The sequence below is a fragment of the Rhineura floridana genome, chromosome 4 (genome assembly GCF_030035675.1).
Source record: "Rhineura floridana isolate rRhiFlo1 chromosome 4, rRhiFlo1.hap2, whole genome shotgun sequence".
Lineage (NCBI taxonomy): Eukaryota > Metazoa > Chordata > Lepidosauria > Squamata > Rhineuridae > Rhineura > Rhineura floridana.
The window spans coordinates 142,056,228-142,070,257 of record NC_084483.1 but is presented as its reverse complement, the minus strand read 5'-3'; the positions used below and the strand labels follow the sequence as shown (position 1 = coordinate 142,070,257).

At 44.6% G+C, this 14,030-nt stretch overlaps 1 protein-coding gene across 10 annotated transcripts in view; it reads left to right on the top strand.

Annotated features, from left to right (window-relative positions):
- The window catches only part of AKT3 (AKT serine/threonine kinase 3), a 289,204-nt gene that overhangs the window by 159,356 nt on the left and 115,818 nt on the right, over window positions 1–14,030 (top strand). The window contains exon 1 of one of the 10 annotated variants that reach the window (XM_061624615.1): window positions 5,737–5,879. The exons of the other annotated variants lie outside the window; for them this stretch is intronic. Coding sequence (XP_061480599.1) covers window positions 5,855–5,879 — 25 coding nt within the window. The 5' untranslated portion in view covers window positions 5,737–5,854. Of the gene's footprint in view, window positions 1–5,736; window positions 5,880–14,030 lie in introns of those variants that run through there. 10 annotated transcript variants of the gene reach the window in all.

The window sequence follows — 14,030 nt, the reverse complement described above, 5'->3', positions numbered from 1 at the left end:
GCCATTGAATCGGTGTACAAGATAAAAACAGAATGAAACATACAAACACAAGCTCTACAAACAATAAAACCATCCATACAAATTCAAAAAACAACAAAACAGTTCCACCAGATATAAAACTGATATTCTATAAATGACTGGGTTACACACTTCAGGGAAAGCCTTCTTAAACAAAAATTTCTCAGTAGGCTCCTAAACATTATCATGCTAGGCACCTGTCTGATTTTGACTGGCAAATGATTTTAGAAGGGAGTGCAATCTCATCCAAAACAGACTGAAGTCCATTTTCCTGAGCACCTTTGTCTTGTCTGGCTTAAACTTCTTGTTTGCCATTATCTGGTCCATTGCCAGTAACAGGTACTAATTCAAAACATCAACTTCCTTGGATTGTAATAGAAAGAAGAGATAGCATTGGGTGTCATCCACATACTAGTGGCACTGAACCCCAAGGCCTTAGACCACCTTCCTTAGTGCTTTCATATAGGTGTTAAATAGCATGGGGAACAGAGTAGAACCCTATCAGACATCATAAGCAAATGGCTAAGGCATCAAACAGGAGCCCCCAGTACCACCTTCCAGGAAGGACTAGAACAACCACAAAACAGTGCCACCCAGACCCATCTAAGCCAGATGGTCCAGAAAGATACCATGGGTGATAGTATTGGAAGCCACTGAGAGTTCCAGCAGAACCAATTGGAACACAACCCCACTGTCCAGTTATCAGGAAAGGTCATTCACCAAGGGAACCAAAGTAATCTCCATCCCATAACTGGGCCTAAAACTGGATTGAAATGTATCTAGGTATTTTGTATTATCCAGAAAAATGAAGAGTCCCTTGAACAGAGTTCTCCTCATGACTTGGGATCCAAGCTATTAATTTTATTAATTTGAATTCTCTTAACTGGTAAGAATAGCATGCAAATGCATATCAGAAGAAAGTATGGTGGAGAGGTAGCTCGTCTGTACAAGGATAATGCTAGGACATTGTCCCAGGGCATGGTCTGAAGGCATACATAGTGGAAGCTATTGTGTAATTCTGTGCATGAAATATTAAAATTATTTTAACTATTAATGTATGGTATGTTATTCTGAAAAGGATAAGTGGGTTTGGCATTTTATAGGTTTTTTAAATGTACATGTGTATGAGCAGGATCCATGCTAAGTTAGCTCCCATTTGAAATCAATGGGATAAGTTAATATTGACTCCAGTCACATTGAGTTCAGTGGTAATTAAGTTCCATTAACTTCCTATAGCTCCAGCTCTATATGTATGTGTATGTGGTATGGCTGTGATAAATCAAGAATGAGTTGATAAATTTGAACCAAATTTAATATGTAGGAGTTAGGGCAAAAGAAAGAAATGTTATTTTTTAAACTAGAAATGTGATATGGAGTATGGAATATGGAGAAAACCGGAGTTTATTACGGTAATTTGGGGTGGTTAGATACATAACTCTGCAACAAATGCACTGATATGACATTTCATACACAAGATAGTTATTCGATCTCCAAATGCTGGTGACTGGAAACATCTACTGGAGCATGTTAAAAGCCTGTATTCCAAACATTGCATTATGAGAAACAGAATATTTCTATTTTATACAGGATTGCTGTGTATGCAAAACATACATACATTTCTGTATAAGAGTTATGTAGAATCTACTCCAGATTTTTAAAATGTTTTTAATAGAAATACAATATGATGTTCCAAGCAAATCTATAAAAAGATGAAATACATAAGTTGCTTTGCTATGATGGTGCAGTGTTTGCATCAAAATGTTGCAATTCACATTAATATTGGTTTTTGAAAAATAAAAACCATTTATTATGTTTCTTAGGGAAATGTTGATGTTAAGTCATTAATCATAGTAATTTTAACTGTGAAATTATTTTTATTTGTTTAACTCAAAGCTTGGAGGATGATAAAACCAGGTTTTCTGGGCAAATAGAACATAAATATTTTAATATATCACAAATGCTGCATTATAAGTACAGTGTATCAGCATGTGTATTTAAGTTTAGTTCCCTGAAATCTTGATATGATAGGGTGGTACCGAGTGTTTTGAATGACTGATTGATTGAATAAATAGTAATAGATAATAGTAATTTTCTACATCATACACGTCAGTTCCTACTTCACCTGACGTGTACCTCTTTGGCCTCATTTCCACACTGTTTACTGCACCGATAGTGCAGACATGCTTCTCCTTGCGTGTAGATGACATCAGGTAGGACTTCACTTCCCCCTGGTGGTTGAAGGCAGGATCGCTGTTCTAATTGCTGGGACCTTCTGGCTTCTCGTAGCTCTTCAGCTCAGTTCATTCTGCCTTCACCTGACATGGTTGCTGGCTTCAAGCTCTCTGCCTTCTTTTCTAAATGGTTCAGGCTTGCTTTTTTTGCTATTTGTCATTCCTTTTGTTCCTTATTTGTGTGCTTCTTCTATTTTGTGAGCTTGGTGTGCCTTCTGGTCTCCTTGAAAAGTTTTCCCCTCATTTCTTTTTCTGACTGACCTTCCTTCCTGCTTCTCCGTCTGTTAAAAAACCCCTGTTTTTAACTGTTTGGCTTCTGTCGTTTGCTTTCCCTTCTCAGCCTGTTCTCCCCCCCTTTCCTCAGCGTTTATCACTAGTGCCTGCCATATTGTTTTTGCTCCGCACCTTCTTTTCATTGGAAGAAAAAACACACCTCAGTCTTTTCAGCTTTTTTCCCTCCACTTCTGTTCTAATGGGCAAAAGTCTATGGCTGGAACCAAGGGGTAGGACACGCACCTTAAGGATCTGCTTGAGAGGAAGCTGGACATGGGTCTTAGGCACACTCATGAAGCTTGTGCTCTGTTAGTGTGAGCGGCCGCCTCTGCATCAGTGTTTGCCTGGGCTTCTTTACCTTGGTAGGAAGACATCCCAGCAGGACCCTGTCAGACTTTGCAAGACCCTCTTGAAAGTTTCTCGTGTTGTCACCTTTTTTGCTGATGCCTCTCTGGATGAGGCACAGTCTTCTGCGCAGGCCCTCAAGGTGGGGGTGTTCTTTAGGAGGTGCCTTTGGCTTCGTCATTGGAATGCTGATGCAGAGACATGTTCTAGTTTGGCCAGTGAGCCCTATATGGAAGGTAAGCTGTTTTGTGTGACTGCCCTGCAAGATGTGCAGGTGGAATCTAAGGACAAGAAAAAGACCATGCCTTCTAGCTGGAAACAAGTCTCCAGGTCTTCTTTTTGCAGATCCTTCCATCCTTACCAGCCGGCTCGCTCCTCCTTCAAATCCTCAGGGAGGGGCAGAGATGTTAGACCACCTGTCCTTTCTGGAACTGACCTCATTTTGGAGGCAAGGGACAACAATATCAAAGCAAGTTTTCTTCTGTGGTGCTTCTGCCTTATTCTTTACAACAGCTTGGTCCGGGCAGTCTTCAGTCTGTGTTGCCTCAATCAGGTCATTGTATATTTCAGGTTCAGGATGGAGACTTTGGTTTCAAGCAAGCAAGCTCTTCGTCTCTGGGATTTCCTCTGTTCCTTCAATCTGACTAGGCTAACCTTCATGTTCCAGTCCACCCTTGCCACAGATGCTTGAAGTTCTTCCTCAGTGGGCATCACTTCTAGTGCAAGGTCCTGCCCTTCAGATTTGCGGCTGCCCCCAGGGTATTCACGAAGATTGTGGTTGCCCTGGTGGCATACCTGCATCTCCAGGGAATTCACATCTACCCATATTTAGATGACCTCCTGATTCACTCTCCCTCTCAGGCACAGGCAGCGGAAGACCTTCAGATCATCCTGGCTTGCATGAAGGATGCTGGGTTCCTAGTCAATGTGGCCAAAAGCCATATCTTCCCATCTCAGTGCATCATTCATCTGGGTGTCCATATGTGAATTGCCACCATGTCTCTTGCGCTGGAATATATCACCAGGATCCAATCAGCAGTGAGGTCCATTTTACATAGACCTTCTGTGGACTTCATGGTATTGGAGCATGTTTTGGGACTCTTGGTTTCCTTGATTCAAGTTACCCCCTGCGTGAGGCACCACACACATCCTCTTCAATGGATACTGCTTCCCTTGTTGAAGGACCACTTCAGGTCAATCTGGGTGGATCTGTTCGCATCCCCTAACAATCATCAAGTTCCCAGGTTTTTCTCCCTGTGTCTGGCCCCATCAGCGGAAAGAGTGGATGCCCTCATCTCCTCAAGGCCTCCTGGACTTCTGTATGCCTTCTCACCATTCCCAGCTCTTGCAGAAGTTAAGGGAAGAAAAGGCAACAGTCATTTAGATAGCTCCCGTTTGGCCTTGAAGACACTGGTTCTCTGAACAGGTCAACCTAATGGTAGTTCCCTCGGGCCTTTGCCTCTCCAGGTAGACCTATTATCTCAAGGTCAACTTCTACATCTGGACCAGCTTGGTTGGCCTTTTATGCATGGAAATTGAAGGGGCCCGTTTCATCAAAGCAGGCCTTCTTCCTTTGGTGATTGACATGATGCTGGCATCAAGATACTCTTTGACCATTTAGATGTATTAGTCATGGAAAGTGTTTTCCCGTTGATGTAGGGGGAAGAGCCTTCGTCCTAAGAGGACCAGCACTTCAGAACTGTTCTTTCTCCAGGCAGCTATCCGTGGACCTTAGGCCAAATACCCTGAAGCATCAGGCCTCCTCTTTACTGGCATCTTATCTAAGGACTTGAATAATCCTTTAGGATCTCACCGATAACTTAAACGTTTCCTGCGTGGAGCTACTTTGGCATCAACTCTTACTCAGCACCATTTTCCTACGTTGGATTTAAATAAGATACTTATTGCTCTACAGAGGCCACTGTTTGAACCTTGACATTGGTTTGCTTATGATTGCTGTCATTCAGAGTCCTGTTTTTAGTGGCCATTACTTCGGCTTATTCAATTTCTACACTCTCTGTCGCCAAACACCTATGCGTTTTCCATAAAGATAGGGTTATCCTTCATACTAACCCCATATTTCTGAAGTGATGACCCCCTTTCACTATCAACAAGAGATTATTCTCCCCTCTTTTTGTCCATCTCCTGTCCATTCATCCGAGAAAATCTGACATTCCTTAGATGTTAGAAGAGCCTTAACAGTGTATATTTCACACACCAAACCATTCCATCAGTCAGATTCCCTTTCTGTGTCCTTCAACCCAGCCTTTCTGGGAAAGAAGATTTCATCAGCCACACTGGCTTGGTGGCTCAAGGCATGCATTACGTTGGCCTATTCCTCCTAGCACCTAACGCTGCCAACCAAAAGATCAGCTCATTCCACTAGGGCTGCCACTTCTAAAGCAGCATTCTCCTTGAACACATCCCTGCAGGAGATCTGTCGGGCAGCCTCCTTGGGTAGTCCCAATGCCTTCATCAGACACTACAAAGTAGACATTTATGCCTCAGCTGAGGTCACCTTTGGGAGACGTGTTGTCCAGCATGTGCTTCCAGGCCAATAGGCAGCTCAGTCAATCTTTGGCTTTATTTTTCCGCCCTACATGGGCCAGCTTGGGTATGTCCCACTTGATGTTATCTACATGCATAGAATAAGAGACCGTTTGGTCCTACCTGTGAATGGGTCTTCTCCATGAATGTAATGATGACATTAGGGCCTCTCCCTAATGTAGTTTTTTTTCCCTTTGGAGCTGCCTGCATGTGATCTGGTTCTTCCCCCCGATTCTCCCATTTTTCTATGTGCAGAGAGTCTCATACTGTTTTTTCATCTTGTGTGTTTTCATTATTCTGTTTGTTTTTCCTTCTGGCATGGCTTGTCATCACTGAACTGAGCTGGAGAGCTATGGGAAACCAGAAGGGCCCTGCAATTAGAACAGCAATTCTGCCTTCAACCACCAGGGGAAGCAGAAGTCCCACCTGATGTCATCTACATGCATAGAGAAGACCCATTCATAGGTAGGACCAAATGGTCTCATCTATGTAATGATTACTTGCATAGCTGTATCCGTTCTTATATGAGCATCTGATCATGAGTAGGAGCAATTGATCATCAATTGCTGTGCTAAAGAATTAAGACATTGCACTGCTGTGCAACTGCCCTCATTATGAGGTTCAGAACTTGCAGTATGGGGTGGACCTTTCTGAGGTCCTCCATAGTGTATGATTTCTGGTGACCCTTAGTTTATTGTGGGGTATACACCCTCACCCAATGTTTGTAGAAATAAACAAGGAACTGGAATGGGGCATCATGCTCGACCATTTCTTTCACCCAAACAAACTATTGCAATAGAATCAGTTGCATCCCATATCACAGAGGATGCGCTCCAGGAGCTGTGGGTTTATGATTCAGGATAGCCCAAAGTTTATTGTGGGCTGTGTATCTCTAATTCCTCCCTAATTTCTACTTACATTGGCTATTATTGGCTTAGTGGTGTCATGCTTGATAGTGTCTTGTACATGAAGCATTGGGATGAATGCAAATTTATGTCATCATGCAGGAAACACTCTTCTAGTAATATGATTTGGCATGGTCATAAGCTTATTTGAGGTGCACTCTCTCCCCAGTACAAAGAGGTTGTGTTTTGTGGAAGTCTCCATCTCTGATTTTATTTAATTTGATTAAATTTTAAATTTTATTTAACTTGATTACCTCCACAATTTTATTTAACTTGATTACCTGCACAGTGGTAAAATAAAAAACGCCATACCAACCCACTTTTCTTTAAAGAATCCACACAGAATATTCTGGCAATAAAAGCAATGTTTGTTTGTTTGTTTGTTTATACCCGCCCTTCCTTCCAGCAGGAGCCCAGGGCGGCAAACAGAAACACTAAAAACACTCTAAAACATCATAAAAAGACCTTAAAATACATTAGAACAAAACAACGTTAAAAACATTAAAAAACACTTTAAAAACATCTTTAAAAAAGGGTTAAAGATATTAAAAGACATATTAAAAGGAATTCTGACACAGATGCAGACTGGGATAGGTCTCAACTTAAAAGGCTTGTTGGAAGAGGAAAGTCTTCAAAAGGCGCCGAAAAGATAGCAGAGATGGCGCCTGCCTAATATTTAAGGGGAGGGAATTCCACAGGGTAGGTGCCGCCACACTAAAGGTCCATTTATTTATTTATTTATTTTATTCGATTTATTAGTCGCCCATCTGGCAGGAAACTCAGCCACTCTGAGCGACATACAAAATAAAGGCATATAAACATCGAAATATATAAACATCAAAAAACAAGTAAACTAAACAATAAGGTAGAAGCTATCCCCCAACCCACACAGCCCAACCCAAAGATCAGAAAGTCCTCCTAAAGAAGCTGTGTTTGAAGGCTGGAGGGTGGGGCAAGGCAGATAGAAGCAGCCTCCCCTGATAGCAACAGATTCTCTCTCCCCTCATAGTCCTTCTGAGGCAGCTCCCTTTTGAAGGCTGGAGGGTGGGGCAAGGCAGGTGGAAACAACCTCCCCTGATGGCAACAGAGTCTCTCTCCCCCCATAGTTCTTCTCCTGAGGCAACTCCCTTTTGAAGGCTGAAAGGTGGGGCAAGGCAGGTGGAAGCAGCCTCCCCTGATGGCAACAGAGTCTCTCTTCCCCCATAATCTTTCTCCTGAAGCAGCTCCCTTTTGAAGGCTGAAGGGTGGGGCAAGGCAGGTGGAAGCAATCTCCCCTGATGGCAGCAGAGTCTCTCACCACTCCCAGAGTTCTTTGCACTGAGCCATGATATTAAAAATCAATTTAACAATTCAAAGAAATATACAGGTTCATGACACGCCCCTTTTTCTTGAAGATGATGTCAGAACTTGAACAGTTCTGCTTCATCACTAGCAGCAAACAGGAATGAAGAAAGTAATCAAATTTAACATAACTATACAAAAAAACACATTGCATTAAAAGGGAAATATTTCATAATTATTTCAACCATGTCATGGGCCTTGCACCCCCACAGGGCACAGAGACCATGCTTCAGACCCAATTCCCACCCTTAGGGCAATTGTTCTGGAACCCAAACACCAAATTCCCCTTGCCAAGGCTGTGTAAACTAACACTAACCCTGCAAGGTAGAAGATAGGCTGCCACCACCCCTTTACTGGTTCAACTCAGAGCTAGGGGAACTCTGTGCCCAGAAAATAGGTAAACCAAGGTTCTATAAGACAAGAGCCAAACTTACACTCCTTGTCAAGAAACCTCTGGTAAAACCCCACAAATAGAATTAGGCTTAACTCCCTTTTCCTTTGGTAGTTGCGTAGTCGAATGGTCAAAGTGCTGAATTCAGAACCACCCTTATCCTCAATGAACGCACCAGGTTAAATAAAAAGGTAAAGGTGTCCCCGCACTTGTAGTGCGAGTCATTTCCGACTCTTAGGGTGACATCTTGCGATGTTTACTAGGCAGACCGTATATATGGGGTGGGATTGCCAGTTCCTTCCCTGGCCTTTCTTTACCCCCCAGCATATGCCGGGTACTCATTTTACCGACCACAGATGGATGGAAGGCTAAGTGGACCTCAACCCCTTTTACCGGAGATTCGACTTCCTCCTTCCGTTGGAATCGAACTCTGGCCGTGAGCAGAGCTTTGGCTGCGTTACCGCTGCTTACCACTCTGCGCCACGGAGTGCACATTAAAATATAGCAGCAAAACAATTCCTCAAAACCACACACCCAATCAGGGGTTTAGGTATACATAAGAGAATTCATACACACAACAAGAAAATAACAACCTAGCTAGCCTGTGTACTTACTTAGGAGGTAGTTGGTTGTAATCTCATCTCTCCTTTGAGAGAATAGCATCAGGTACAAAGCAATGGAACCCTACTTAGGTAGCCACCAGCAAGATGGACAACCATAGGCATCATCCAAGGAAACTTTCCAGAGGGAACAAAGGCTATGGGTCTCAAACCCTATACGTAAGGAAAAAGAAACCCAACGGTCCAGGATTAATTAACCAATCAGGGGCTTACTGATGTAATCCTTTCTCGATGCTTCTTCACTTTTTCGCGCCTTGCAGGCCCCCTTCCCAACTGTGTTCTTAACCTTCACAGGCCTGCATGGCCTTGTGTACCAGGCTCTCACGATTAGCACAGATAACCAGGTGTTTCTATTCAGGCTTCTCTAACTGACTTCAGCTGGAAAACAAAACTTAAAATTTTTGCCTTTCCAGAGGCCTGTCTTCTGACAAGATGTAACTCCCAGAGTTCTTGGCACCGAGCCATGATGTTAAAAATCAATTTCACAATTCATAGAAATATACAAGTTCATGACACGCCCCTTTTTCTTGAAGATGATGTCAGAACTCAAACAGTTCTGCTTCATCGCTAGCAGCAGACAGGAATGAAGAAAATAAGCAAATTTAACATAACAATACATAAAAAAACACATTGCATTAAAAGGGAAATATTTCATTATTGCTTCAAGCAATTTCCTATATTATACAGAACGAACCTCCTGATAAGATGGTATCTGCAGGAGGCCCTCACCTGCAGAGTGCAGTGATTGACTGGGTATATAAGGGGTAAGACGGTCTTTCAGGTATCCTGGTCCCAAGCTATATAGGGCTTTGTACACCAAAACTAGAACCTTAAACTTGGCCCAGTAGCAAATGGGCAGCCAGTGCAGTTCTTTCAGCAGCGGGGTGACATGTTGGCGATACCCTGCTCCAGTCAGCAGTCTTGCCACTGCATTTTGCACTAGCTGCAGCTTCTGGACCAACCTCAAGGGCAGCCCCACATAGAGCGCTTTACAGTAATCCAGCCTAGAGGTTACCAGTGTATGGACAACAGTGGTCAGGCTATCCTGGTCCAGAAACGTCCGCAGCTGTCTTATCAGCTGAAGCTGGTAAAAGGCACTCCTAGCCACAGAGGTCACCTGGGCCTCTAGCGACAAAGATGGATCCAGGAGCACCCCCAGACTACGGACCTGCTCTTTCAGAGGGAGTACAACCCCATCCAAAGCAGGCAACTGACCAATTATCCAAACTCAGGAACCACCAACCCACAGCGCCTCCGTCTTGCTAGGATTCAGACTCAGTTTATTGGCCCTCATCTAGCCAACCACTGAGTCCAAGCACCGGTCCAGGCCTTGCACAGCCTCTCCTGATTCAGATGTTACGGAGAAATAGAGCTGGGTGTCGTCAGCATGCTGCTGACACCTTGCCTCAAATCTCCTGATGACTGCTCCCAAAGGCTTCATATAGATGTTAACAAGCATGGGGGACAAGATGGTTCACTGTGGCACCCCACAGCACAACTGCCAGGGGGCCGAAAGACAGTCACCCAATGCTATTCTCTGAGAGCGACCTTGAAGATAGGATCGGAACCACTGTAAAACAGTTCCTCCAATACCCATCTCACCAAGTTGGTCCAGAAGGATATCATGGTCAATGGTATCAAAAGCTGCTGAGAGATCAAGTAAGAATAACAGGGTCGCACTCCCCTTGTCCTTCTCCCGATAAAGGTCATCCATCAGGGCAACCAAGGCTGATTCAGTTCCATAACCAGGCCTGAAACCAGAGTGGGATGGGTCAAGATAATCTGTTTCATTCAAGAGTACTTGCAATTGCTGCAACACAACCCTCTCAATCATCTTCCCTAAAAAGGGGGTATTTGTAACCGGTCGGTAGTTGTCATAAACCAATGGGTCCAGGGTGGGCTTTTTCAGGAGTGGTTGGATCACCGCCTCCTTCAAGGTGCCTGGAACCACTCCCTCCCGCAATGATGCGTTGACCACACTCTGGATCCACTCGGTCAAACCCCCTCGGCAAGCTTTAATAAGCCTAGAAGGGTCGAGAGGACACGTTGATGGCTGCATCATCGCAAGCACCTTGTCCACGTTATCAGGCCACATCAACTGAAACCGTTCCCAAGAAGTTGCAGCAGACGTTGCACTGGACACCTCATTGGGGGCTACAGTATATGTAGATGGGGCATCAAGACTGCTACGGAGGCAAGCAACTTTCCCCTCAAAGTGCCTTGCAAACAATTCACAGTGGGCCTCCAAAGGGTCTAAAACTGCATTTCTTGGAGTTGATGTCAACAGACCCCTGACAATACGGAAAAGCTCAACTGGATGGCTACTTGACGATGCAATGGAGGCAGAGAAGTGGGCCTTCTTCACCGCCCTCACCACCACACAGTAGGCATCATTATTATGTTTTACTCGTGTGCTATCAGCCTCACAGCACGACTTTCGCCACTTGTGCTCTAGCCGTCGTCCAGCCTGTTTTATTGCCCTGAGCTCACTGGTGTACCAAAGTGCAGACCGGGCTCCACAATGCCGGAGAGGGGGCTTGGGGGCAACCGTGTCAAGAGCTCGATGCGCCTCACTGTTCCACAGTGTGACAAGGGCTTCAACAGGGTCACCTGCTCTTTCTACTGGGAACTCCCCCAGGGCATTCAGGAATCCTGTGGATTCCATTAGGCTCCGGGGGTGGACCATCTTAATCTGTCCACCACCTCTGCAGGGAAGGATCAGAGCCATAAGTCTAAACTTCACCAGGAAGTGATCTGACCATGACAATGGGGTGACATGTACCCCCCCATCTCCAGACCACCCCTTCCTCCATCTGGAGCGAAAACCAAGTTGAGGGTGTGTCCTGCCCTATGTGTCGGGCCAGTGACAACTTGAGACAACCCCATGGTCGTCATGGAGGCCATGAAGTCCCGAGCCGGAACACTAGAAGCAGCCTCAGCATGGACATTGAAATCACCCAGCACTATCGTTCTGGGCTCCTCCAACACCACAGCCGAAACAGCCTGGGCAGCAGGGTGGATGGTACACCAGCAGCAACCCTAGTTTACTATCTCCTCAGCCCGACAGCAGGTGCAGGCCCTCACAGCCAGCTCCAAGACAGAGTGGTTTCCTGGTGACAGAGATGGAAGTTCTGTAGACCTCAGCAACTCCTCCCCCCCCCAGTCCCTGTATCCTGTGCTGGTGTTGTATCCAGGTGGGCAAAGCTGGGTCAGATCAACTCCTCCCAGCTCACCCACCCAGGTCTCAGTAATGCACACCAAATTGGCACCTTGATCCACAATCAAATCATGTATGAGAGTGGTCTTATTGTGTACCGATCTGGCGCTAAACAACAACACACACAGGGCAGTGGGCACAGCAGATGAGCAACGTGGAACCCATCCATGAGAGGAGTGGCAGCAAGGAACAAGGTGCAGATAGCCTTGCCCTCGTCTTCTACGGTAATTTTACCACATCCCCATGGCTATATTTCCCTCTACCCATGATCACTGAAATTGGGGTGGCATCACCCATGTTCCTCCATACTAAGACTCCTCCTAAACAGCTGATATGGTCAACCGCTCATATGGTTAGTCAATGCACACAGAACCAAGAATATGGATATAACAACTCCCACTAATGGGACTAATGATGCAGTAATGGTACAGAAACTTAGTAGCTATTGGGAATAAATAGATTGTAAAATAACACATTGGGTGCTTTCCCACATGGGGCTAATAGCGCTAGTTTTCCAGATTAAAAAGGTAGCTCTTTGTTCCATATTAAAAAAAATGCTTTCACACTGCAGTACCTGTTATACCAGCATTTTGCGCAACAGTCGTTCACACAGAGCACAGTTTTTCTTCCCCCCCCCCCCATTCGGCCTCACGCGACACCGGATGAGCTGGTTTGAGGCCTGTTCTTTTGGTGCGTGGGGGGGGGTTAAAAGAGGCTCGAACGCGATCAGCTGAGAGGCGCAGCAGCGCAGCAGCAGAGGCTCTACAGCACAGGCTGCTCTCTCAGGAGCAGCTGGGATCGGCTGGGAGGCACGACGAGGGCCGTTGGTAAGGGCGGGAATGCACTGCATGCTGGGAGGGCTGTTGGTAAGGGAGGGAGCGCACTGCATGCTGGGAGGGCTGTCATGTGAGCAGCGGCAGCTAGCGCAAAACTCCCGCGATCTTCCATGTCCCCGGCCTTGCTATCGGAATTTTTGAGGTATCATTTATTGCAGAATTTAGCGCTAAACTTCCACTACATTCCACCAGAATTCCGGAGCTACCCGTTATGTCGTGTGAAAGCTCAAATTTTATGCACAAATTAATAGGAAATAAATCGTCAGAATAATGGAATAAAGTGCAGTGTGAAAGCTCCCATTGTGAAAGCACTGGATTAGTCACTCAGATAAATCTGTTTTTCAGACAGATCTGCAGCAGCAGAAAGCAACCAATTAGAGATGTTTTCATTAGCAAAACTGTTATTTGACCTATGTGACTTTAGGTTCCTGTGGTTACTTAGGCAAGAATGAAGTGCATTCTGACTTAAAATGCCAGCTGTTTAGTTGGGTAAATAAAATGTAAAATTGAACTCTTCTTATATGCCTATGTGCACAATCATGAATTTTTCTACATACCAAGATCAGGGATAGCCTCTCTGAGCTCCTTTGGGAGGAATGGTGGGATATCATCATCTTCATCTTGGATCACTGTTCCAATGGGACCAGCTATCACTGCCCAAATCTGCATCTCAAGATGTATCCCTCCTGGTTTGCTCTTTTATGGGGCTTTGAGCCAGTAATTCCATGCTAAAAATTAGCTTAAAATAATTCTAAAATCTATATAGCAACCTAAGTATTTTTCAGTATATTTTCTATGCGTGCTTGTTAATGAAAATAAGAGTTCTCAGTGACCACCCGATGAGGAACAAGCAAGCATAATTTTATTGCCATTATTATTTGTTTTTATTACTTCCGTTTAGGAAATCTTGTGTTAGCATGTTAAGACAGTATGTTTTCTAGCTGTTCAAGAACTGTAAGATCATACACCAGTATAGCTGTGCGGATTGGCACTTCCTCAGTTACAAAAGCAGTTGAACCATACAATTCTGTCCTGCCACTTTGTGCAGCCGTCTGTGGATTTGTTTGATCTGTAGGAACTTTGGAAGCTGGTGCATATATTGTGGAACTCTCTCTCTCTCTTGAGAGCTTAAACTAGAGATGGTTTTTAAGTGGGTAGTTAAGCTCTTCTGACAGGCTTTCGATTGATTTTAATTGCTATCTGCCTATGCATTTGTTTTATTGAGTTGTTTTATTGTTGTAAACACTCTGGGTATCCTTTTGAGGTTGGAAGGCTGTGCATAAATGATTTGATACATAAAAATGCC